Source organism: Trachemys scripta, chromosome 5, assembly GCF_013100865.1.
Source record: "Trachemys scripta elegans isolate TJP31775 chromosome 5, CAS_Tse_1.0, whole genome shotgun sequence".
Lineage (NCBI taxonomy): Eukaryota > Metazoa > Chordata > Testudines > Emydidae > Trachemys > Trachemys scripta.
In genome coordinates this window covers 31,008,315-31,031,511 of record NC_048302.1, presented here as the reverse complement: position 1 = coordinate 31,031,511, position 23,197 = coordinate 31,008,315, and the positions used below count along the sequence as shown (strand labels likewise).

At 41.3% G+C, this 23,197-nt stretch overlaps 2 protein-coding genes across 12 annotated transcripts in view; one reads left to right on the top strand and one right to left on the bottom strand.

The window, feature by feature from the left end:
• Positions 1-3,422, top strand: part of LEF1 (lymphoid enhancer binding factor 1) — a 99,603-nt gene extending 96,181 nt beyond the window's left edge. For 9 of the 11 annotated variants that reach the window (XM_034772312.1, XM_034772306.1, XM_034772310.1 and 6 more), the window contains one exon: positions 2,333-3,422. In XM_034772312.1, the coding sequence (XP_034628203.1) occupies positions 2,333-2,412 (80 nt within the window). In that variant the 3' untranslated portion in view covers positions 2,413-3,422. The remainder of the gene's footprint in view (positions 1-2,332) is intronic. The other 2 variants (XR_004645932.1, XM_034772308.1) reach the window with 2 other exon arrangements.
• Positions 3,423-14,409: 10,987 nt separating this feature from the next.
• Positions 14,410-23,197, bottom strand: part of HADH (hydroxyacyl-CoA dehydrogenase) — a 31,268-nt gene continuing 22,480 nt past the window's right edge. Inside the window, exons 6-8 of the mRNA XM_034772305.1 lie at positions 21,461-21,533; positions 18,027-18,143; positions 14,410-14,930 (exon numbers count right to left, since the gene is read on the bottom strand). Of these exons, the coding sequence (XP_034628196.1) occupies positions 14,812-14,930; positions 18,027-18,143; positions 21,461-21,533 (309 nt within the window). The 3' untranslated portion in view covers positions 14,410-14,811. The remainder of the gene's footprint in view (positions 14,931-18,026; positions 18,144-21,460; positions 21,534-23,197) is intronic.

Sequence of the window (23,197 nt, the reverse complement as noted above, 5' to 3'; positions counted from 1 at the left end):
AACATTTTAAAAAAAAACCTTATTTACTTTGTCTATTAAACAGAGACCTTCTAAAAACATTAAAATGTATTACTGGCACGCGAAACCTTAAATCAGTGAATAAATGAAGACTCGGCACACCACTTCTGAAAGGTTACCGAGTCCTGGTCTAACCAATAGCCAAGATGCACTGTACAAACACCTTCTATAATGAGACTTCAATTTAAACTGCTGACAGGAATGTACTTTACATTTTCAAGTCTGGCACACTGGATAAATATTTGCACCCTAAGCTTTAGTTACAGCTCTGATGACATGATAGAGCCACTCAGCAATATGATTCTCTAACCTGATGTCTGATTTGACATATATTATAATAAACTAACCACATAAACCCATTTGTTTGAAAAGGGTTTATCTCTTGGCTTACCTGATCCAAGGTGCTATACTGTCTCATTTGTTAAATCACTACCACCTTTTCTTTAGTGTTTGTCATTCTTTTTTCTCCTTTGCCCCCCTCTCCCCCCAATGATTGGAGAGGTGTTAACTGGCAACTTCACCTTCTGTTGTCCCTTGAAATTGTGTTAACCGCTTATGCTAGACAATGTGTTCCACCTTGTACTGTACCTTTTCCCAGACCCTGCAGAGAAGTTCTGTGTAAGCGCCAAAGCTTTTTTTTCCTGAGGTGGGTTGAATAAGATATTACCTCTTATCACGGACAGCTGAAGAAATCTTTGGATTACCTATGAAGTCTGAAATCTGTGTCTGATAATTTCCAGTCATTTTAAAAGCTCTTCTAATGAGAAGGTTTAAGTGGCAATTGTGCAGTACCTGAAGGGCTACAGTTCACATAGATGTTGATGGCATAACAACACTGAGCTCACTATTGAAGAGTGATTTTTATGCTGAAAATACCTGATTCACCATCTAGCACTGTGGCATGACTCACTAGACCAGTGTTGGGAGGGGTTTTTATAATCCTGCTGTCTGGGTCAGGAGGGCACGAATGACTGTTGAATCAGCAGTTACATAGGTCTCTGTTTCAGAGGGGGAGCTGGGTTAGCCAGATTGAGGTAATACAGAGACTTATAAAAATCAGGATTGTTTATCTCTGGAGGGGGAATGAGCAGTACTTAAGGCTTGCACTGGTGACCTTTTGCATGCCACAATATTAGCCATTCCTAAGATCCTTACAAACTCTGCAGTCAGAGACCACATGGCTCAGTTATTTGACAGTAGTCTCTGACTGACCTAGCTGATAGACAGGACAACTTCTTCTCACTGTTTCACACTATGGCACGGGTCCAGAGGACCCTGCTAAGCAGCCTCCCATTTGACCTTTCCCATAGTTGCTAAAAGACAATTTATTCATTTCGAAGGCTGTCTACATTGGCAATTGAACGACACAACTTTTGCCGCAGCAGGTGCCACTGTGAACAGTGCATTGGCAGCAGGAGTGCTCTGCCAGCACGTTGGGGGTGGGAGCTTTTAGTCAGCAGGAGAGCCAAACAGCCGCTACACTGTGTGACTTTTAGCAGCACAGCTGTGGTGACACAGCCATGTCACAAAAAGCTATGTAGTGTAGACATAGCCTAAATAGAGTAGGGTGTGAGGCACCAACCAAGCTGGAGTTCTAATTGATTCCTACTATTGTCGTATTGAGGTGTGAGGATGTCTAATCCTCTAACAGACTTCTAGGTCAATTGTTGCAAGGAATTAAAGCCCCCCCCCCCCCAAACGGGAATTATTTCTCTAAAGCTAGATCTACACTGGCACTTTCATCACTCAGGGGTGTGAAAACGCCCACCACTGCTCCCCCCCCCCCCCCAAACGACGAAAGTTTTTGTTAAGTGTGGACAGCGCTTCGTTGACGGGAGCCATGCTTCCCATGGACAAAGCTACCACCCGTTGTTGGTGGTAGTTTGTTTGTCATGTGACTGCTCTCTTCCACTGATTGAGTTGCTACACAGTGCACCTTACAATGATGCAGCTGCAGCAGCACAGCCACACCATTATAAGGTGCACAGTGTAGACATCGCTTAACACTTTGACTTGCCCAATCTAGAGCTATGGGCACCTTAAATGTTAATAATGCAAAGTAATCTGGTGAATATATAAAACAAGAGCCCTGAATATTCTAACTGGCGTCCACCATAAGCCAAAGCACTGCTAGAACTCAGGTTATTCCCAAATCACTCCCCTAATGCAGCTGGTCCATGAGATTACTGTGACCATCATCATAGGCTTCCCCAGAGGAAGACAGGTTAAGGTGTATTTGTTCAGAGGGCTCCTTGGACATTGCTTAAAGCAAATTGGTTTTGGTTGACACTTTTTTTCTCCCCTCCCTCTGTAGGTGGGAAAAGAAATGCTTTCTCAACATGCAAAGCAAAGGCAGCGACGCCGGGACCCCTTCTGGAAATGGAAGCTTGTTAAAACCCCAGGTGTGTCCTTCATCTGTACAGACCACCACCAGGGTCTTTCTAGGAGGTCGAATTCACCATGATGTCACTGCTAAAGACACTGAATCATAAAGACAATCACTGCCAAAACCCTTCACTACCACAGGACCCCAATCCTGATTATAAAAAGGAGCATTTCAGCATTCCCAGGTCAGCAGAACATCTTTCATCTTCACCTTGCACTCCTAAGTCTGTCTCTCTCCTCTGTCTGTATATTGAGTCGGCAACAGGTAGGTCAGCTGTCTCTGCCTGCTTCAGCCAACTGAATAACATAGACTAATAGCTACCCTCATATAGCACATTGAAGAATGGAATTCATCTGATTGAGGAAGATGCTCAAACATTTTTATTTAATGGTGCAAAAGGATCAATTTTGTTTTTAGCTTTAAGAAACTTGAACGCTTTTATATTAACTTTTAGTTTAACGTCATTGGTGTATATTTTACTAGTTGTGAGCTTTTAAATAAGCTTCAAGTATCTGATTTTTTTGTCTTTTTTTTTCTGACAGAGAAAAAAAAAACCTTAATGGAAAACGTGGCTTTTTGTTGAACTATTTGTAACAAATAGTGGCCTCCCAGTCTATGTAATAGTGTCCTAGAAAACTAAATAAATGTAACACCACAGTCAGCTGGTCAGTAGACATATCACTCCTGTTTCATTTACACTCTAAACATAAGCAATACATCCAGTAAATTCAACTGCAGTGAGTTCTTCTCACCCTTTCCCCTTCTCCTTGTAAAAACAAACACAAAAAAAGCCCAGCACTTGAATTTACTTCACTTGTTCTGTATTTGTATCTGTTTTTGTTAGCCTGTTAGTGGGATTTTATGCCAGTTACTGAAATGAGCATCGATGTACCCATTTTTTAATAGTAAGGCACAGCCTTTGCCAAAATACTGTCAACTGAATTTTTTTTGTCATTCCAGTTTGATTTAATGTGCTGAGCATTTGTTTTTTTAATAAAAGCTTTGTAATAAAACATCACTCGGCCTGTTAAGAGTAATTTAGCATGAGACATCTCTAGTTTATAGGGACTAGAATTCATAGCAGCTCGAACAATCCTAAGAATTCTATCAAGGTGAATCCATAGTTTGGAGCTTAGAGATCTTCAGCTCAACATCACTTTCATGGGTAACATGATTCTTTTACTCACCCACCGGCATTTCTAAGTGTCTTGGAAAAGATGGGATTTTTTATTTTTTTTTAAATGCACCTGAAACCACCTGTCCTCAATCTCATCCTGGGAATGAGGAAGAGGTAGGGCTGGCTCTTCCTCAAAGGGCCCTTACTCTTTTTCTCCATTTCCTACTGAGAGCTACTGAATGGGTCTGCACTGGTCAGTGTTAGCCTTGCAAGTTAGAAGCACATTCTTATTGTTGTCCAAAAATCTACCTACAAGCATGGGTCCTGAACCTGCCAACTGGATCCAGGTGGTCAGAAGCTAGTGCCTATATAAATCTTATTGATGGCCATGGGGCTGGATCCAAGTGGAGGTCGGGGGCCCAGGCTGGTATAGTCAGTTCAGAGATAATACAAAAGAAGCTATTTCCTGAAAGCTGGTACTTCCATGAATAACCTCATGTTGTTCATAGGCAATGGGTGACTTCATTGCTGGAAGAAATGCACACAGAAAGGTTTCTGGGAACAGCATCACACAACAGCTCTTCTGTATTCTGAAAGATGCAGGAGTGTAGTATGTATTGGTGTTATCAGACATTCACAGATTTTAAGGCCAGAAGGGATCACTACAATCATCTCTAGTCTGACCACCTTCATAAAAGAGGTGACAGTACCTAATCCAATCGTTCCTGCATCAAAACCATAACTTCTGGTTGAGCCTAAAGCATATCATTTAGAAAGACGTCACACTTCAAGGTAAGTTGTTCCAAATCTTAAATACCATTGCTATTAAGTGTTCCTTAAATCCAAATGTCTATATTCAGCTTACGTCTTTAATTTAGAAAAGAGGCATCTACACTTCCCCATTTAGGTACTTACTGACCATGGTAAAGGCCCTTTTTTTTTTTTTTTTTAGATAAACACTGAGTTGCTTTACTATTGCACTGTAAGGCAGGTTTTCCAGGCCTTGAATCATTCTTGTAGATCTTTACTGAACCTTTTCCAATTTGTCCACATTGTTTTTGAAGTGTGGACACAATATTTCAGTAATGATCTCTCAAATCCCATAACAATGGTAATACCTCCCAACTTCTTCTCACTGTTCCTCTGCTTATACATCCAAGGCTTGCATTTGCTCTCTTGGCCATAGCATTGCTGTACGTCCTCATGTGCAGCTGATGAACCACCATGACCTCACTCCATCCTTTTCTTGAGTCACTGCTCTCCCAAATAGTCCCCCATCCTGGGTTACCTTGCATTTAGCTACATTTAAATACTTGCTGTTCAAATGAGCCCAGTTTACCAGGTGATAGTTCTGTATAGAACTGACTTGTCTTTCCCACTACACTAATTTTTGTGATCTGCAAACTTTACCTAACAATTTTTTTTCTTTCCAGATCACTGACAGACACTTAATAGCACTAGGTCAAGAACAAGTCCCTATTGGAAATCAGTAGAAATGCCCCTGCTTATGTTTAAGTCTGTGAGGACTTGCACACTAGTTCGAACTCTGCCTGTACTTTTAACAGTGTGCCACCCTACAAGATTTCTGCCTCAAACTGAAAACCATGTTAATATAGCTAAATACAAGGTCACAGGATGGGGGACTATATTTAATCTAATGCCTCTCCCCCAATGCTATTTGGGAAAAGAGAGAAGTAACATTTCTGGAAAGTCAATTTAAGAAATGGCTTAAAGTAAAGAAAATAATTTGTTTGAATTTCAACTTGGGCAGATTCTTTAACTTGTTTCAGGTCCCTAACTCAGGGATTTTGAGAGGAACTCCGATGATGTGGTAATGGTCATGCTAGAGTAAGTCACAGGGAGATGGATTAGAGGGAAGACTGGGTAAAACAGGCAAAGCTGCATGATACATATAATCTATCACACAGCTATTGCCACCCCCATGAGATAGAAACAAACAGCTGACATGCAATGCATTAGTCACCCAGCTGGGAGGGACCTTCAACTCTGCTTGACTCTGACAGTTGGCTGGGTAGAATGAGTACTTATCTCTTTTGTGGTTGGGAAGTGAGACAGCTCCCAATGGTGACAACTCAGTGAGTAGTAACTGGAGCAGCAATGTAGATCTCTTATGGGAGGGGTTCTCAACCTTTTTCATTCTGAGGCCCCCCCAAACATGCTATAAAAACTCCACAGCCCACCTGTGCCACAGCTGGTTTTCTGCTTCTAAAACCCAGGGCTGGCATTAAGGGCAAGCAGTACAATTGCCTGGGGCCCCATGCCACAGGAGCCCTCACAAAGCAAAGTTGCTCAGGCTTTGGCTTTAGCCTCTGGTGACAGGGGTTCAGTTTTCTGCACTGGGCCCCAGGAAATCGAACACTGACCCTGCTTGGCAGACCCCCTGTCTTAGGGAATAAGGTACAAATTAGTGCACGTGAAACATTCAATCCCTATCTACTACTGCTTATTACAATCTTAGGACTTGCACTTCCTGTATGCAAGGTATATTTAGGGATACTAAGGCTAACACAATTTCACTGGGAAGCAGTTAGGGTTGCTACTACCAACCTGCCTGACCCAACTTCTTTGTGTTTTGCTTTTGGGGTTTAAGCCATCTAACAGTATGCACCCTATCTGCTACAGCTGCTATACACTACAGACCAGTCCCCCCACAGCCTTCCCTTGGCTCTGTTTACTCTTTTGCAGATCTTCTCTAAACACTTGCACATGTTAGCTGTTGGGGGAAAGAGTAGATTGGTCTAATTTAATCAAACACCAAGCTTATTCTAAAATAAGAGTATCAACACACACACTATTCTCTCTCTCTAGGGAAACCTACCACCCTCTAGAGCATCTGTGATACCAAAGAAACTATCACTTGGTACAATCACTCTCTTAATAAACCTCCAATTCCTGAGCAAACTAGCTGAAGTGGATCCTGTGACAAGCTTCTAACTCTAACTTCTAATATTGCTAGTACTAATTCCTAGAGTTGTCTGTGCAAGAATGAGCAGGCAAGCAGAGAAAACATTAAGATGGAAGTCTGTTCCATTTTCCTTTTATGCGCGGAGATATCTAATGCAGACCTGCTTTCCCAATAGCTCTTGGTGGGTAACTTGTAGCAAACTCCTCTTCCTCATCTAATGCTTTGTTAGTTTTTAAGGCTCAAATCCAAGATTTCAAAAATAGGGGCCTAAGATTAGGCTCCCAAATAAATCTTTTAGGCACATTTCAAAATCTCACCCTTACAGCCAGTTTTGAAAAGACTTTAGCCAGCAAGGGTTAGGCCCCCCAACGGGGCTGTAGGCTCACTCTTGTAACAGTCAGGCACCTTCCTTCCCCATGGAATCCACAGCCCAGAGTCAGAGGGCTTGACACCCTATCCAACACAGGGGGAGAGGTAGGTGCCCAAGAATGGGATTCGAAGAACCCAACAAGCCGAGGGGGAGCTATCTAAGCTAGCCAGGAGTGAAATGGGAAGTGCCTATCTCCTGCTCAGCCCTTTCTCACTAATATGGAGGTGATGGTAGATATGCCCTCCTCCCCCACAAAAAAACCCACCCTTCTGCTAACCAACAGCCCTGTAGTTAGAGCGCTCACCTGGGATGTGGGAGACCAGGGTTTAAATCTTCACTCTGCCTGATTTGGATGAGGTACTTGAACCTCAACAAAGAATCAGCATAGCAGTCCTCAGAACAGAAAGTAGCTGTACAATGGATTGATTAAGTTTACAGACTAGATGTGGACATGCTCAGTTGAAAGTGTGCTATTGCATGTCAAGAGGAGGGGCTAGCGGACACGATGCTCCCTTAGTGGGAGCATTGTTACCTATAGCAGCCAAATTTCACTGGTCAGTGCAGTCACAAAAATCCATTTTAATGGTATGTGCAGTTGAGCAAGTTTCTGCTGTACTGTATACATGTTTACTAAATCTATTATGCTAACTTCCAGTGACAATTAAGCATAAAAGGGGGATTTTAATTGGTGTTAATTCACTATATACATGTACCAGCTCTTTATTGTAGATCAACCTTCACAAAAGCAGGCTTACAACCTTCTTCCCACAGCTCAGCAGAGAGCCGCTTGCTGGCAAAAGTGGTTAACCTGCAAGCCGTTCAATGCTGGAGCTAAGGCCCCCAGTGGGAGGTTAGGTTACCAGTGACAAATGTTTTGCATTCTTTTGAATGGTGTGTCTACTATAAGGGTTTGTCCACTTATGGAAAACCACCCTAGAAGCGGTTGCTGGCAGAAATGTAGGATCAGAATAGCTCAGGCTGTTACTAAGCAGAAGAGAAATGCACCAACAAAATAGTATCAGAACAGAATAGGAAAAATCCTATTGGCTGGCAGTCTGGAACAGCCAACACTAGAGTCCAGATATGTGCAGTTACTTATGGCTTGAGCCATAAAGGGACTTAGGCACCTAAGTCCAACATTTAGGTACAACTGAGATCCTCAAAATCTGCCTAGCTGCCACCAAACCTTGAAGGCAATTAAATGCCCTAGGCACTGATGTTTGTGCTAGAAGGCATGCTCAAAAGTCACTTAAGGCCCAGTGGGATTCTTATACTAGGCATTCTCTTGCATATCTAGCCTGCCAGGCCTGATCCCAGGGGCATGTTCAGAGAACACACGTAACCCACCCAAAAGAGAGCCAGAGGTTATCAGCTCAGGAAGACCGTATAATATGTGTATATCTGCACCAGAAAAACCAAAAGCCTGGTGCTCAATGCACTCACTATGATTATGGGAGAGCCAAGTTCAAGTCAGGCAGAGCAGGGATTTGAAAAAAATCTCTTCACATCCCAGGTGAGTAATCTAACCACTGGACTATGACTCCCACTCCATTATAGCCAAATCTCTCTCATTTTTCTCAGCAAAGGACTGACCTGGCGAAGGTGCCTAACTCCAGAAGAGGGTTCACAGCTGTGAATCCTGAGCAGAGCCAAAAGTTAGGCACTCAACTATCTTTGAGAGGTGGGACCTAAACCCTCCTCTGCCTTTCTTAGGCAACACCCCACTCATCTTGCTTACTTCTGAGAATCCCTCTTAGGCCCCTAATTCTTCCCAGACCATGCATAGGGATCCTGCATGTCTAACTGGGCAGCAGGGCCCTCAGCATTCTAACACCCAAGTCCCTTTGTGGATTTAGCCCTGAGTGCCTGCTAAGCTATTGCCCTACACTTCAAAATCTTCCTGCACTCTGCCCAACCTGCAGCATCTGAACCAAGGCTGAAAACCAAACCTGACTTCCTGCTTAATTTTTATTATAATCACCACCCCATGCAGAAGAAATACATGAGTTAACTACCTGGACTGGCACTTCTAGTATTAAATTACTTATACAGCAGGAGCACCGACAGGCCACAGTGAGGAGTGGAGCCCTATTTGCACTAGGCCGTGTACAAACACACAGGAAGTCTCTGTCCCTTGCCCCAGAGTGCTTGCACTATAATTTAAAACAAAATGCAAAAAGTAACTAACACACACAAACAAAGGGGTAGGAATGGGAAAAAAAAACACACAACTATAACATAAGCACAGAGCTGCTCTACAGAAACACAACTGGATGGTGAATTAATTAAAATAGCAGCAACCCCATTGTTCTGCACTGGTTCACTGCCAGGCCCTTATGTAGATTTCCTGTCCCAGATCACACAGTTACCTCACATGCACCAACAGGAATGTATGGTGTATATGCAGTCTCCTGCAGTACAGTGCAAGATACAATTCCCCAACATCTTTGCAGGGACAGTTTCTAACATGCTACTGGCAAGTGGATTTTTCCAGTTCTGAGAATGGCAAAAGCATGTTATGTTGTTTGGCTTGGTATTATTTTAGCTGAGGGTTTTAAACATCTGAAATCATCATCAGGAATACATCAAAATGAACTTTTGTTTGAAGAGCATGTGTCTAAATGAGACAGAAAAAAAATCCTAGCTCCTTGATACTCCCAAGTATCCAAGAGAGTAGGAAGACTGCATTTAAAAGCATGTTATTTCATTTTAGTTCTCCTGCAAGAATTCGAATAAGTCATCCTTCAAAGAGCAACAGCACAAGTAGTACAGAGATTTCTAACTGTGGTCACCCCTTTTTTATTTTTTAAAGGAATGGTGGAATCCCACCATGTGGAAGCTACTACTGCTACAACACATATCCTAAAGGAGGGAACACAGGTAAAAAGGCTTTGTCTTAGACAAGGTGTTCTCACCCTTTTCCATAACGACACTCCCCAGAGTCCCCTCTCCCATCTAGCTGGGATCTACCAATATTAGCAATATGGGAAGGGCAGAGTAGATGCAACCCCACATTGACAGCTCTCATAATACAGGAAATTTTCTTAAAGCTCCTGGAGGCAGGCAATTACCTGAGAATCTCAGCATTCATTTAAAAAGAGAGGAAGTTTCTAGCCTGATGGTTGTAGAGAAAAGCTTGAAAATGTGACCGTGCACACTAAAGGCTCAGAAACCAGGTTAATAAAACAAGCATTTATCATTTAAAAAAACCAAACCAAACAAAACATGATTTTGAAGCCAACAGTCATTTTTTGAGGCCAGACTCATGGTTGTTGAATGTTTGCAGCACTGAACCCCTGCCCTAACTATTGCAGTAGCTCCATTTTTGTCACAATTTGCTGACATTTTAGAAAACAAAATGCTAGTTTAAAATGACATTTGCATTTTAGTTCCAAAACCACTGGGTCAAACACTTTGTGGGAGAGGCACAAAGGGCAATCAGTCTAAGGGATAAAAGGGTTACCTTTTTCAAGTAGCTTCATTTGGCTGCGCAATCACTCTTTCCTCCTGGCATACAAAATACAGCAGAGATTCTGAAGATGTGGTCAGTGGAGAGCTGCTAGGTCATATGGTGATGAATTCTCATTTCCAGCTGCCAAAAGTGAATCTAAAAACAGCTATAATACATGTAATTGTTTTTGTAATATTGTTTTTTCAGCTAAACCATTGCTACAGCTGCCAGAGATGTTCTGTGATTGCCAATGGGAAAAGATGGTGCACAAGAAAATCTGTTCTCAAATGTCGTCCACATCATTTAAAAAACTACATATAGGCTCATTCTAGATTCAATTAAATATTGATATCCTCGCTATCTAGGGAGGAAAATATCTACCACAGTGTGATAGGGTGTACACTCCACACTGACCCTGCAAGAGTTGAATACAGCAAGTGGCCTCAATCAGCCAATTAGGCTGCAATCTGGGAGAATTAAGCCTGGGGGGGAAGCTCACCTGTGTGGGAGCAGGCAGGGCTTATAGAAAGACAACAAACTGTGGGGAGGTAAGTATGCAGTCATTCCCTAGGAGGAAGGGGGTGTATAGAGACAAATAGCTCATGGTTACTCCCTGGGAGGAGGGAGTTGAGAAGCTGGCAAACCCAGAGTAGGGGGGAGGGCCAACAGGTAAGGGAGAGGCTCAGGGAAAGGCAGCAAGGCACAGGAGGGAACCCACCTTGGCTACTATTTAGAGGGTCCCTCAGCCAGAACCCAGAGTAGAGGGCAGGCTTGGGTTCCCCTATCAGCCACTGAGGGACTGGCACCTGGAGTAGCAAATGGGAGCACTGCCTGAAACTGCTGGTGAGCAGGGACTTTGATTCACATCCCTGGAAGGGGAAACCACATAGTGACCTGGCCCAAGGGCTGAGTCACAAAGAGGACTCCGCAGTTCCTGGAGTGAGAGAGTGGCAGACTACAACTACTAGAAGGGGTGTCAGCCTGGCAGAGCTGATCCCCAGAACTGCCAGGAGGTGCCATCCTGCAAAGAGCAGTGCTCCCGTCACACACAGTAACATGCGGGAGACTCAGACTGACATCTGTAAGTACAAACATTATAACCAAAACATGCTTGCATTAATCTACTGGACAACTGTAATTATGAAGCCAAATAGGGAGATTAGAAGGAATATCCTTTGGTGCTGATACAACATAGAGTGTGTTTCCTCTACCAACAGGCAGCCAGATTTACAACCTTTGCACAAGGCTTGATCCTTCTCAGCATCCCTGTCGTACTCACTGCCATGGCTTGCATTTTACACCCCCCTCCCTCTCGAAGTGGAGCAGTACAAAGCATTCTCCCATTAAGATTCTGGTTAAAACTGCATTTGTGAAGTAGGCCATGTTCCTGTGCTCTCCCCAACAGTCAGCAGCTAGGATGACCATAGATGGAGCATGTTTGGCAACCAAATGACCCAGATGCTAAGTTCCGAGCCATCTTTCCAGCTGCAGTATCTGGGCTTGTGTCCGATGCCTCAGCTGTTGACTGTCAAGCTGCCCCCCCAGACGTGTGCCAAGCACACATCTCAAAGCTCTGAGGGAAATGCAGTGAATGCTCCTGCTGCGAAAAAGGACAAGGAAGACTAGGAGTTTAAAAACAAGTAGAGAAGGAAACAACAAACATTTTGTTCTTCCCTATTCCCCAGTTCTTCACAATTTGATTTGCTTTCCTTTCCTTTATCAGGAAGAGCGTAAGTGGTTAGCAGGACCAGGTTACCACATCCTCTTTTCATCCCCTTGAGGGCAAGGAGCTGAATCCTTGGGTAATCTTTAGTGATGAAAGGGGAGGTGCAAACAGGTGTTTCCTTTGTTGAATTTCATTAGTCATCATTTTAAGCTAATTTCCCAAAGGTGTCTTTAAACAAGTTTTTGCCAGAAAATGGTGGAAAAAGTTCTTCTACAATTTTTGATTTACTATTTGCATTTCAAGCTTGATTTTAATCCCATTTTGTCATTAAAAGAAATCATTCCTTTAGGGTTATGATCCCTGGTGCATCATCACTGCCCTAATCTGAATCTTAAATTGACTCAGACTACTGCATAATCATCTCTGGAGAAGGGATATCTGAACTGTAGCACAAAGGCTTTTTGTAGCTGTTATCACTTCAGATTTGTTTCATTATAATCTCTTGAACAAAAGTTACTTCCAACAAGTTCTATGCATTCCTGAGAACAGTAAGCCTAAAAAAAAAAAAAAAACCACACACACCACTTATTTTTGATTTGATGGCAGTTGGCCTATGTTCTCAAACCTGGGTGTCTAAAGTTAGCCCCTTAAATCCATATTAAGATGCATCAACAAAAGTAGACTAGTTTTCAAAAGCGTAGCTTCAATGGCACTTATGCATACTCTATATTTCTGTGCCTTGATATGGATTTATGGGGCTAACTTTAGGCACTCAGGTTTGAAATGTTGACTTGGTATCTCTTACCTATGTTGCTTTGTCTGGCGCAGCAGTCCCAAGCACTCCTGAAGGACACAGACACCACTCCCTCAGAGTAAGCACCTTCAAATGTACCATTCATTTTGGAGGGAAAACTTTTCAGGAATAGCAACCTGAACCTACAAATGCCACTTGCAGATTTTGGGTATATATTTTATATGCACATACACAAACTGTACCTGTTAGAGCTCTTGAAAAACAACAACAACAACAACAACATTGCATAAGGGCAAGTTTGTTTCCCAGAATATCACATTTACTGGTGATTGATGAAATAGCTCAAGCAGGAATTTAAACATAAACCCTTCAAATTAAATGAAAGATGATCTTATGATTAAAGGGAAGACTATCAACTCAAATTTGGCCCCAAATATTGATTTTGTGTTTAAAACAAAAAAGCTTCCACAAAACACACGATTCACAATTCAAACATTGAGAACCTTAAAGTGAAACTAACTTCCTCCATTTCTGTGTCCATGCTGGAAGAATTTCAAAAAGTGAAAAGCACCGATCATAAAAAGTTAACTAGATTTTAAAAATTCATTCAGTTTTAACAAGCTACGTTGTGATCAGTACCAACAATTTTTGTTTAAAGTAAGATTTCTTTAATGTGACATTGCTCTTATAGGGCACAGAACTGTGCATCAGATCTGGGCTGAAATCCTGGCCTCACTGAAGTTAATGATTTCTCATCCTGCCTCTGACACACACGTCCTATGTGACCTTGGCCAAGCCACTTAATGGTCTTTGCCTCAGTTTCTCTATCTGTACAATGAGGGTTTGCAAAGCTCTGCAGGATCTTTGGATGGAAGAATTGTCATCTTATTTCTTCAGATTTATAAAATATAGTTATAGGCACACATCCTATAAAGTATCACAAACTAAATAATAGAAAAGGGCTACCAAAGAAATGAACACCCCAACCCTCCGCCCATTTCCTCCACAATAGCCTGAGAAAATGGCGGCTTTGCACCAGACATGAAATATTAACAAAATGTGGGCTCTCGCAAGCCCAGGGAAAAGAAAATTCCAAAACCAAGGACCCATTACAAAGAGTGCCCTGCCTATACATTTACACAGATGGGTCTTGATCTTAAAGAGCTCAACTACAGCAGCCTGGTACAAGGAGAGGGACACTACAAAAAATAAATGTAGTTTTTGAAAAAGTCCCAGTAAAAAAAGCTAGTTTATAGGACTCCCCAAAATGTATAAAAATGTTTACAAGCTTTTTATTCTAGCTGGCTAAAATAAATCCATGTACTTAAGACTATAAATTCTTCAGGGCTGGGCCATCTCTCATATATTTGTACAGAAGCTAGCACAATGATTTGAGCCTTAAGTGCTACCCCAATAGAAATAATTATTACTGCTTTAAAACACAGTATTAAACAGCTTTTTTCCTGAGGAGTCAGCCACAAATGACAGTACAAATCGTTTCAAGATTAATTTTTAAAAATACAGAACCTATAAAAATAATCTGTTTAAGGTACTATTAGATTTTAATCCAGCTATTACTATGTTCTATAGATTAGCATAATTTTTTTTTAAATGTCAAAACAAAAATCAGACATTGCATTTCTGCCTCTACATTTACCAGGATGCAAACAGACTGCCACCCAGTGGATTAGAACCAAGTACACCAATTCAAAGCCAGTGGATTGAATACAGAATTGTTGACAATTTTATTTTCACTTAAATGTGCAGGAGTTATTTTGTTAGTATAATAAACTGTTCAAATACATGACCGCTGTTTTCACTTTTGTCTGCAAGAAAATGTCTTGTGCCTGGAAGATCAACATCTGCACAAAGGCACCATGTGTGTAAAGCTTTCAGAATTACAAAAAAAAAAAAAAAAAATTATCTACCAAATCGGCCCTCAGCACAGAAATTGTTAACTGGTGTAAACAATCACTTCAGAGAGATTACAATCAAAATGCACAGAACCGCCTGTGACATTCTAGGAAAGGCTTGGTCAAGCAGCATTCTTAGTGCAGTAGGAGAAGTGCTGCACGGCACATGCTTATATGGATCCGGCTTTACAACCCCTCGTATGCTGGAGTTCATTTGTATTTGTAAAATCCTTCACCAGTCTTCTTACCCATCTTCCTCTCCTCTACTAATTTATTCAGCAGTGGGCTCGGAGCAAACAGAGGATTGTTTGGCTCTAACAAATGCCACCCTGGTGGAAGAAAGGAAGAACAGGTTAGTGGTGATATTTATTATTTGCAAAGATGACAGTCCCCTAGATGTCAGGGACACTTCAGTACTCTTCCATGAAATATTCTCATGTGGGTCTCATCATTCTCTCCTATTTAAGTTCTTTCATTTTAATTAACTGGACCAGAGAAAAAGTTAGTGACTGTAGAATCTAGTGATTAGGGAACTCATCTCAGATGGCAGATCCTTGTTCAAATCCCTTCTCCTTATCAGGCAGAGTGGGGGAGGCCTTGAACTGCAGGTCTCCCACTTCCTGGGTGAGTTCCCTAACCACTAGATTAAAGATAATAAGAGAGGTTATCCTCCTCTCCCTCCCACCAGCTGTTCTGTGTGAACTCACCTGAGGGGGCTGATCTAGGAGGTGGAGCACACATGCCTACTGGATCAAGTCCCCGCATGTGACTTAGATAGCCATCTTCCCTCAGACTAATTGCTCTGGGGCTCAGGTGGGAGACTGCCCAGGTCCCTAGAGAGAGGCTGCAGTGTGCATGTCCAGATGCAGAAGCTTAGGTGTTGAGTGAGCTTAGACACCTATAGGGTTAGGTGGCAGCTGAATGGAAGTTTTGTGCATTGCAGTGGTGTCTAAAAACAGGACTTAGACACCCATGTACCTTAACGGATTACACCCTAGGTATATTCTACATATTACTGAAGGAGGTTATCCCCCAGGGTCCCAGCAGCTGGGATATTATATAGTACTAAAAATACTGAGGAGAGTCTAGGAGACAAGAGGGAAGGACTGGAACAGCAAGGGTGAAAGAAGGATTTTAATCTGTGCAACAGTCAGAAAACTTAACACAGCTCAGAAGTATTGACTAATAGAAAGCCCAGTGATTTACTGAAGAGCATTTTCTGGAAGTGAAATTCTGTTTCAAGCAGACCTTTTTAGAACACCAGCTGAATACATCAGAGCCGTTTAAACAATTACAGTCAGACAATGTGTCATCAACTGCTCCTCATCCCCCTATTTCTGATCAGGAAAGCAGGGCCAGTCATTAAACCAGTGTCCAACCATTTATCAACTGGGGTGAGAGGGGCCCTTCCCTTCACCTTGAGACCTACTGCATGCTGGGGAGCAGCTGTCATGAAAGATGTCACTATGGTAATCTCTGCAAGGACAGCACTTATACCCGACCCCTCAAAATACATTTGCCAGAATAATTCTACAGGAACACAATTACAATGGGCCCTTGTTATTGAGCACAGCAAGGGGAGGCATTAGGTTATAGGGATAATAGGCTGGAATCAAACTCAGACCATCTTCTTTTGGGGTCTGACATCTTATAGCCATTGAGAAGCCAAGAGCTTTAGAGTGGTGTATTTTGTTGTTCACTTATACATGACGACAGTCAACTTTTAACAAATATAAATGACTTCCCTATTAGCTCTGTAGTGAAATATGGTTTGTAAAACATGTTGGAAAATGGACTGGAGGAAATATATTCCTAGATACCTGCCACTTCCAATTCATCCCTCTTCTCCCTTTCTTCCCCATTTTTCATTAGCTTCTACAGCTTCATTGGGATTATTAACCTGCATTGATACCTCTCTGTTGAAAACACAGTCTAAATCAGCCAAATAACCATTCTTGGTTTTCCCATCAGTAAAATGGGGCTACTACTACTTCCCTACACCTCACAGAGATGTTTTGAGGATTTAGCTCTTGTTTGAAAAGGGCTTTCAGGATGTTAACACTTAAGTATAGTGCTCAGCAATAAACATTTTAACACTATAGGTAGAGTATGAGCAACAATGACAAACATGTCTGGGAACTCTCTCACACATTTGTTACAGAAGGAAGACTATATAATATTTATGAGAAATTCATTAGAAGTGATATGTACATATTTATGCTTCTTGTTTAAGCCTCTACTACCCACAATCTGAAGGCTTACACTCCCAGCTCACCCACTGGAGATCGTCTTGACAAAGAGACTAGTTTAAGACGATTCCCAATGATCACTTTTTCACTCCTAGTATCAAGAAAAGGGTCTGTAAACTGAGAACACTGACCGCTCTTCCTGATGTTTCCCAGTTACTTTTCCACACAATCTTACAACATTGCACGAGGATGGAGCTCCCTTTCACCCAACTTGCTTAACTCAATGGCAAACTTCCAAGTTCTCTCTCATAATTACCTCCAGTAAACACAAGCCTGCATTTAGAATTTGCACATCCTTATCATGCTGTGATTCCTATCACATATTTTTGCTGAATCTTTATAGCTTTCCCTTATGCTGCTATGAACTGCCACACTCTTCAATCACTCTGGCACTCAAAAGCAGCCAACTTGTTTTTCTATAGTGTGCAATCCATTTTCCTAATTGTTTGATTAGAGTTGCAGTAACCACATTTATTTTAAAGAGGTGGGTTTCTCGCTCCAAAATAACTGTTGGAAATCACTTAGTAGAGCTCCTCCAATCAAAACAAAAACTGCATAGGCAAAAGGGTTTCTTATTTCACTTCATGTATACACATGCACCATTCGCTAAGGAAATTTAAGTCAGTTTTACAAATTAAAGCCAGAGAAGTTTGGAAGGGATTTTACAGAGTGAGTTTATGGTGTTCTTTGGAGCACAACATCTCTCCTCACATTCTTGAAGAGGAAGAGTTCAACAGTTCAGCTTCATTTTATGCTTCTCTCACCCCCACAACACAGCGTGGCCTGGTCCCTGTTAGAAAAGCACCTATATTCCAGCCGTGGGCTATGTTAGCAAAGTGCTCAAAGCTTGAGCCATGGCTACATTAGCAGCTGAACACCAGTGCTGCTTTACCAGTGCTGCAACAAGAGTACTAATTTTTCTAGTGCGGACACACTCAAAGGGACCCTCAGAACCACCATAGCCACTTGGCATGAACCACCCCTATGTCGTACACACCTGCCTTTGAAAACGATGGCGTGTTATTATTGATGCTGATTGATCATTCAGGATTATTCTCCCAATCCTTAACCGGCAAAGTCACTTACACTCAGTTTAAACTGAGGAAGAGTCAGACTTAAGTTGACACCTCCAGTTACTATTTAGCTAAGAAAGAAATAAAAGTGTGTATACAGTACCATCTATAATATATTTACTGGTATCCAACCCAACATAGTCCAGCAGTTCAAATGGACCCATGGGATAGCCAGCCCCCAGCTTCATAGCAACATCAATATCTTCCTTTGATGCATCTCCTAGAGAAAATATTGACAGTTTGATGAACAGAGAAGATTCTGCATCTATTTGCCATCATTTTTAAATAATTAACACAGCGTTATTTCATGCTGGCACAGCTCTTTACAGTAATCTTTGCGGGTCCACTAAAACTGAGCCAGCCCACAGTAAGTGTGTTATGGAAATAAGTGTTGTGTTTGGCGCAGTTAGCAGCAGAAATATAAAACAGTAAATATTAAGTAGTATACAGAATAGCGTTATCATCCTCACTGGCATACTTTCAAGGACAGATTAAGGCCAAATTCATGGACCCATAGATCAAAGTTGTGAGAAAAGTCCAGACGCCAATAAACCGATAGACCCAGGGGGGATCAACTGCTACAAAACGTGGGCCCAGCCAGCAAAGCAGGAGCAGGCAGGAAGTGCTAGAAAGAAGAGTACAGAGCTGAGTCTCTCCCACAATATGTTTGTGGGCCTAATTCCCATTTTCCTGACTTCGTCCTTATTCTATTGCCTATTTCGGTACAGGCTTTTGTGCTGTATGTGAGGATCATGATAAAAAAAGACCCTCTAATCCGGGGCACACTAGTAAGAGAAGAAGAAAGTGCCATTTTAACTGAAGTTAAAGTTGTTTGAAAGCTTGCAAACAAGATAATCCCAAGAAATTTTGTGCTTGATTATTTTTAAGTTTTCATAAAAATATCTTGCTCCGGTGCAAGTCTATGCATTTCAGACTTTCTAAAAATATAAAATATATAGAAATGTCATTCATAAAATTCTAAAACACAGACTTGAGACATTTAATTTATAGCTTTATAATGTGAATCTGAAAAATAATGTCATGTGGTTTAAAAAAAAAAAAAAAAAAAGGGAAAGGTACGGAACGTAGAATAGAACTCAGCCATATAGAGATTAGATACAGAGAAAGCTGTCAGAGACAGGTTAGCCATTGAGGGGACTTACACAAAGCTCCTTGGAGTCAAAGGGAATCTTTCGATTGACTTCCAGGGACTTTGGTTCAAGCCTGAAGTCATCGAGTTAAACAAGTCTCAAAAGGCCCAATTCTGTGACGTGTCAAGTCAACTCCCACTAAGGTTGATGAGAAATGAGAGTGCGCAGCAGCTTGTAGGATTCAAGCCTCTGGGCTTGATTCTTATTCATAAATCAACAAGAATGCTCTGAATTGTGGAACATGAGCAATAAGTTTTCAAACTGCCTTTTAAGCACGACACCTTCGACTGCTGATCCGGTTCTGAAGCAGCTGTTTTTATGGCTCATTTCCCTTTCTGTGGCTCATAGGTTCTTTTGTGCCCTTTTTTAAAAAATCATGTTGAAATGTTTGGAATCCGCATTTTGCTTTTGAAAGATGGTAAGAACCAGCCTGTTTCACTAATGGAAAATAATTTTTAATGATGCTTAATTTCAACATGATTTAAACTATTGGGGCCTAATTCATCACAGCTGAATGGATGCAACCCAGTTGAAGTCCATGGAATTGTACCTACTTACAACAGCAAAATATTTGATTCGCTTTCTTTGCTACAGTAGACACTTCACCACTTAGGCTAGGTCTACACTACGCACCTTTTAGCCACAGCTGTGCCGCTGTTTGTCGGCAGGAGAGAGCTCTCCCGCTGACAAAAAGCTTCCACCCTCAACAAGTGGCGGTAGCTTTGTTGGCAGGAGAGCTCTGCTGCCAACAAAGCACGGTTCACACAGCTGCTTTTCGTCGGCAAAACTTTTGTTGTTCGAGGTGGGGTGTGCGTGTGTGATTTTTTCCACACGCCTGAATGACAAAAGTTTTGCTGACAAAAGTCCAGTGTAGACAAAGCCTTAGATACCTGACCACCTACATACATTAACTACTTGCAGGAGAACTCCCTCTCCCCGGAAATAAAAGAAAGAAAGAATACAATTAGAAGGATAACTGTACAAAAAAAAGCTGTTTCCCAATTCATAGTCAGAGCTACCTAAATACAGAATTCCATGTAAGCCAGACTAATTTACTGGGGTTTCTTGGTGTTTCAATAAAAAGAGCACAATATGAACTCTCCTATACTAATCCTCATAATAAAGCACCAATTTAAATAATTACTTGCCCAGTTTCGTTAGAGGAATAAAGCCTATGCAAAAGCTGAAATCTTTATTCAGGCACAATACACATTTGGGTCAGTGGGTACTTTGCATGCCTAAGGACTTCAATGACTGACCCCATAAAATTAAAGTTTCAGTGATTATTATTGTCAAGAAATATCCTAGATTCCCTGCCAAGGTTAGTAGAGCAATGCTCTTTTTCTAACCTGACTCAAGTCACTACCATGAGGATCAACACAAGAGGAACAGATATGATACAAGTTTAGCACGTTCCAACAGAGAATATGATTCAATGTGAACTTCAGGTCTTCAGGCTTTAATGCAACTTCAATCAACCCATTAAATTTATTCATTAAATAATTAAAGTTCATTAATAAATTTTAAACAAGTGTGGAATCCTTGTATTCTTCAACCAAAAAGACCAACCAGAACAAAGCTGAAATCAAAATACTGCTTTTGTTTAGGCAAAGGGGAGTTGATTTTATTATAAAATCCTTGTCAATTTTTTCTATACATTTAAAAATCTGTTGTCTCCCTAAGTGCATAAAATGACATCTATCATTTAACAAAGGCCTCTCCTTAACACATTAGAACACCCACACAATGTATTCCAAATTGTAATATTTTATTAAGAGAAAAGCTGTCCCTCTCCACCCCGCTCCTTTGCCTTTCAAGTCACTGTAATTTGCTCTATTCTCCCTTCAAGATGTAATTAGGTACATTTGTTGATGGATAAACAAGTAGCAAAAGTTTAAATTTCTCCTGGAGATCAAACCATCACTTCCATAAGCTATAAAAGAGATTTTTTAATATTTAAAGCATATTAGCTGGAATCCTGGTAATGGAGTGCTTTCATCTGTTAGAAAATGCTGCTTTCAAAAACAAAACTTTGAAAAGACAATCTTAATAGCATGCAGTGATGAACAGAGTGCCTGAAATACAAACAATTGCACTAAGGTCTGGTCTACACTACTGAGGTTAAGTCGACGCAAGGCACCTTATGTCGACCTAACTATAAGCAATTTATAAATATTGATTCAGCATCTAGGGATTGCTCAGCATCTCAAAATTCAGATGACAAATTCTTTTAATTACATCTATAGGCTGACATTTGACGTGATCACAACTTTTTATCACCTGATTCCTAAAAGATCAAAGATTTATAACAATCCCAACACTTAAGAGATTAATATCTAGCAGAGTAATGTCAACATCCCACAGATTAAATATCACTGGTAAATACCTCTCTCATAAAGCCGGACTGCTTCCATCAGGTATGGCACCAGGAGACGATTTACAACAAATCCTGGGGTATCCTGTTTTTAAAGAACAAAACAAACAAACAAAAAAACAGATTCTAAATAAACCTTCTATGCTGATACTATTGCCAAATGTTATATTACAAGTTCAACAAGGAAGTTGCTTATTAACTCACCAAGTTTCAGTTCACTCTAGACTTCTGGTCTTTTGCCTGATTTACCTGTTCACTACTTTTGTTTAACAGAAATTAATCTAATAACTAAGAACTATTATGTGATCAAATATGGCTGAGGAACCTAAAGTGCCTCCTCCCCATTCTTAATTATTAATTCATCTTAAAAAAGACTCAATGTTGCCTCTTAGAAAGCTACTTGGAAAATACTAGCTAGTCAGAAAAATTCTGCTGGTACTGGGTTTTTTTGGGTGATCTAGGGAGAGGAGTTCTTCCCTTTTGGTGTGAATTTATTAATAAACACATTCATGGCTTAAGAGCTTATCTACTCCTGCTGTTTATTCATCATTGTAAATCAAACTTCTGTGACATCATAATCACTTCAACAGCAACCAACGTCAATTTTGCAAACCGAAGGTGATGATCTGGGTTGAGAATTATGCAGCAGGGGCAGGTTGACTCCCAAACAACAAAGATCTTGTTTTAACGTAAGCTTCTATAGTAATCAAAAATGTAAAGGGAAATGCGAAATAGAACATATGAAAGAGTACTGTAAATACCAGTATTATTTAATATACTATCACGTTAGGATAATAAATAAATAATAGTACAAAATACCACACCTCAAACTCTTATACTGCAAGTATATACTCCAAGAGCTTCACAATGCTAGGTAAGCATTATAATCCCCATTTTACACAAGGAAAATTAACAAACAGAATGGCAAAGGAACTTGTCCACTGTCTCACTTCCATAGTTCGCTCAACAGTAACTGATGAGAAAGGAAAGAGGTATCTGCACTTTACGATTTGGGAAACTGAAATACAGAGATTTTAAAAAAACCTGCCAAAGACCACAAAGCAATGCAGTGGTACAGCTGAAAACAGAACCCAGGATGCCAACAACTACTTGACCAGAATTCCTTTCTTCTATGGGCCAGATGCCTCCATGAAAGGTGGGGAGCAATCGCGCTGCCCCCCTTCCCCACAACTCCCATCCCCAGAAGCCCTCTTTACGGCTAATGGGCAAAAAGAAATGAAGATTAATACTGGTCTGACCCGCATTGAGAGGGAATCATGTGCATACGCTACCCACAGTGGAGGATCCAAAAGCAACACAGCACATGAACTGGCAGTGGTGCCTCAGGTGTTTGGAGGGCAAAGGGGCCAAGATTCCAGAGGGAGGGGTTTCTGCTTCTCCACTGTAGTTAGGGTCTGAATGGACTGGAGCAGTTAACTGCGATCCCTGACCTGCCCTAGGTTTGCCAGAACTATCCCTTGCCCTTTCCACACAACAGCCAGACCCGCCCCATTCACACACTGATATGGCAGATTGGGATCTCTCTCTTTTTCAAGGACTTTTAGCAAGCAAGTTGTTCTCTTCTGAAGGGATTTGCATGGGAACGGATAATCTGTGCCAGAAGCAGAGTAGAAAATTTTCATTGTGTTCATGCAATTACACACCACCTTAAAATGAATAGCTTTTTAAAATGAGCAGACCTGAAGCCCCCTGAGCGTTGCTCGTCTCTCCTCACAATCTAGAGCTACT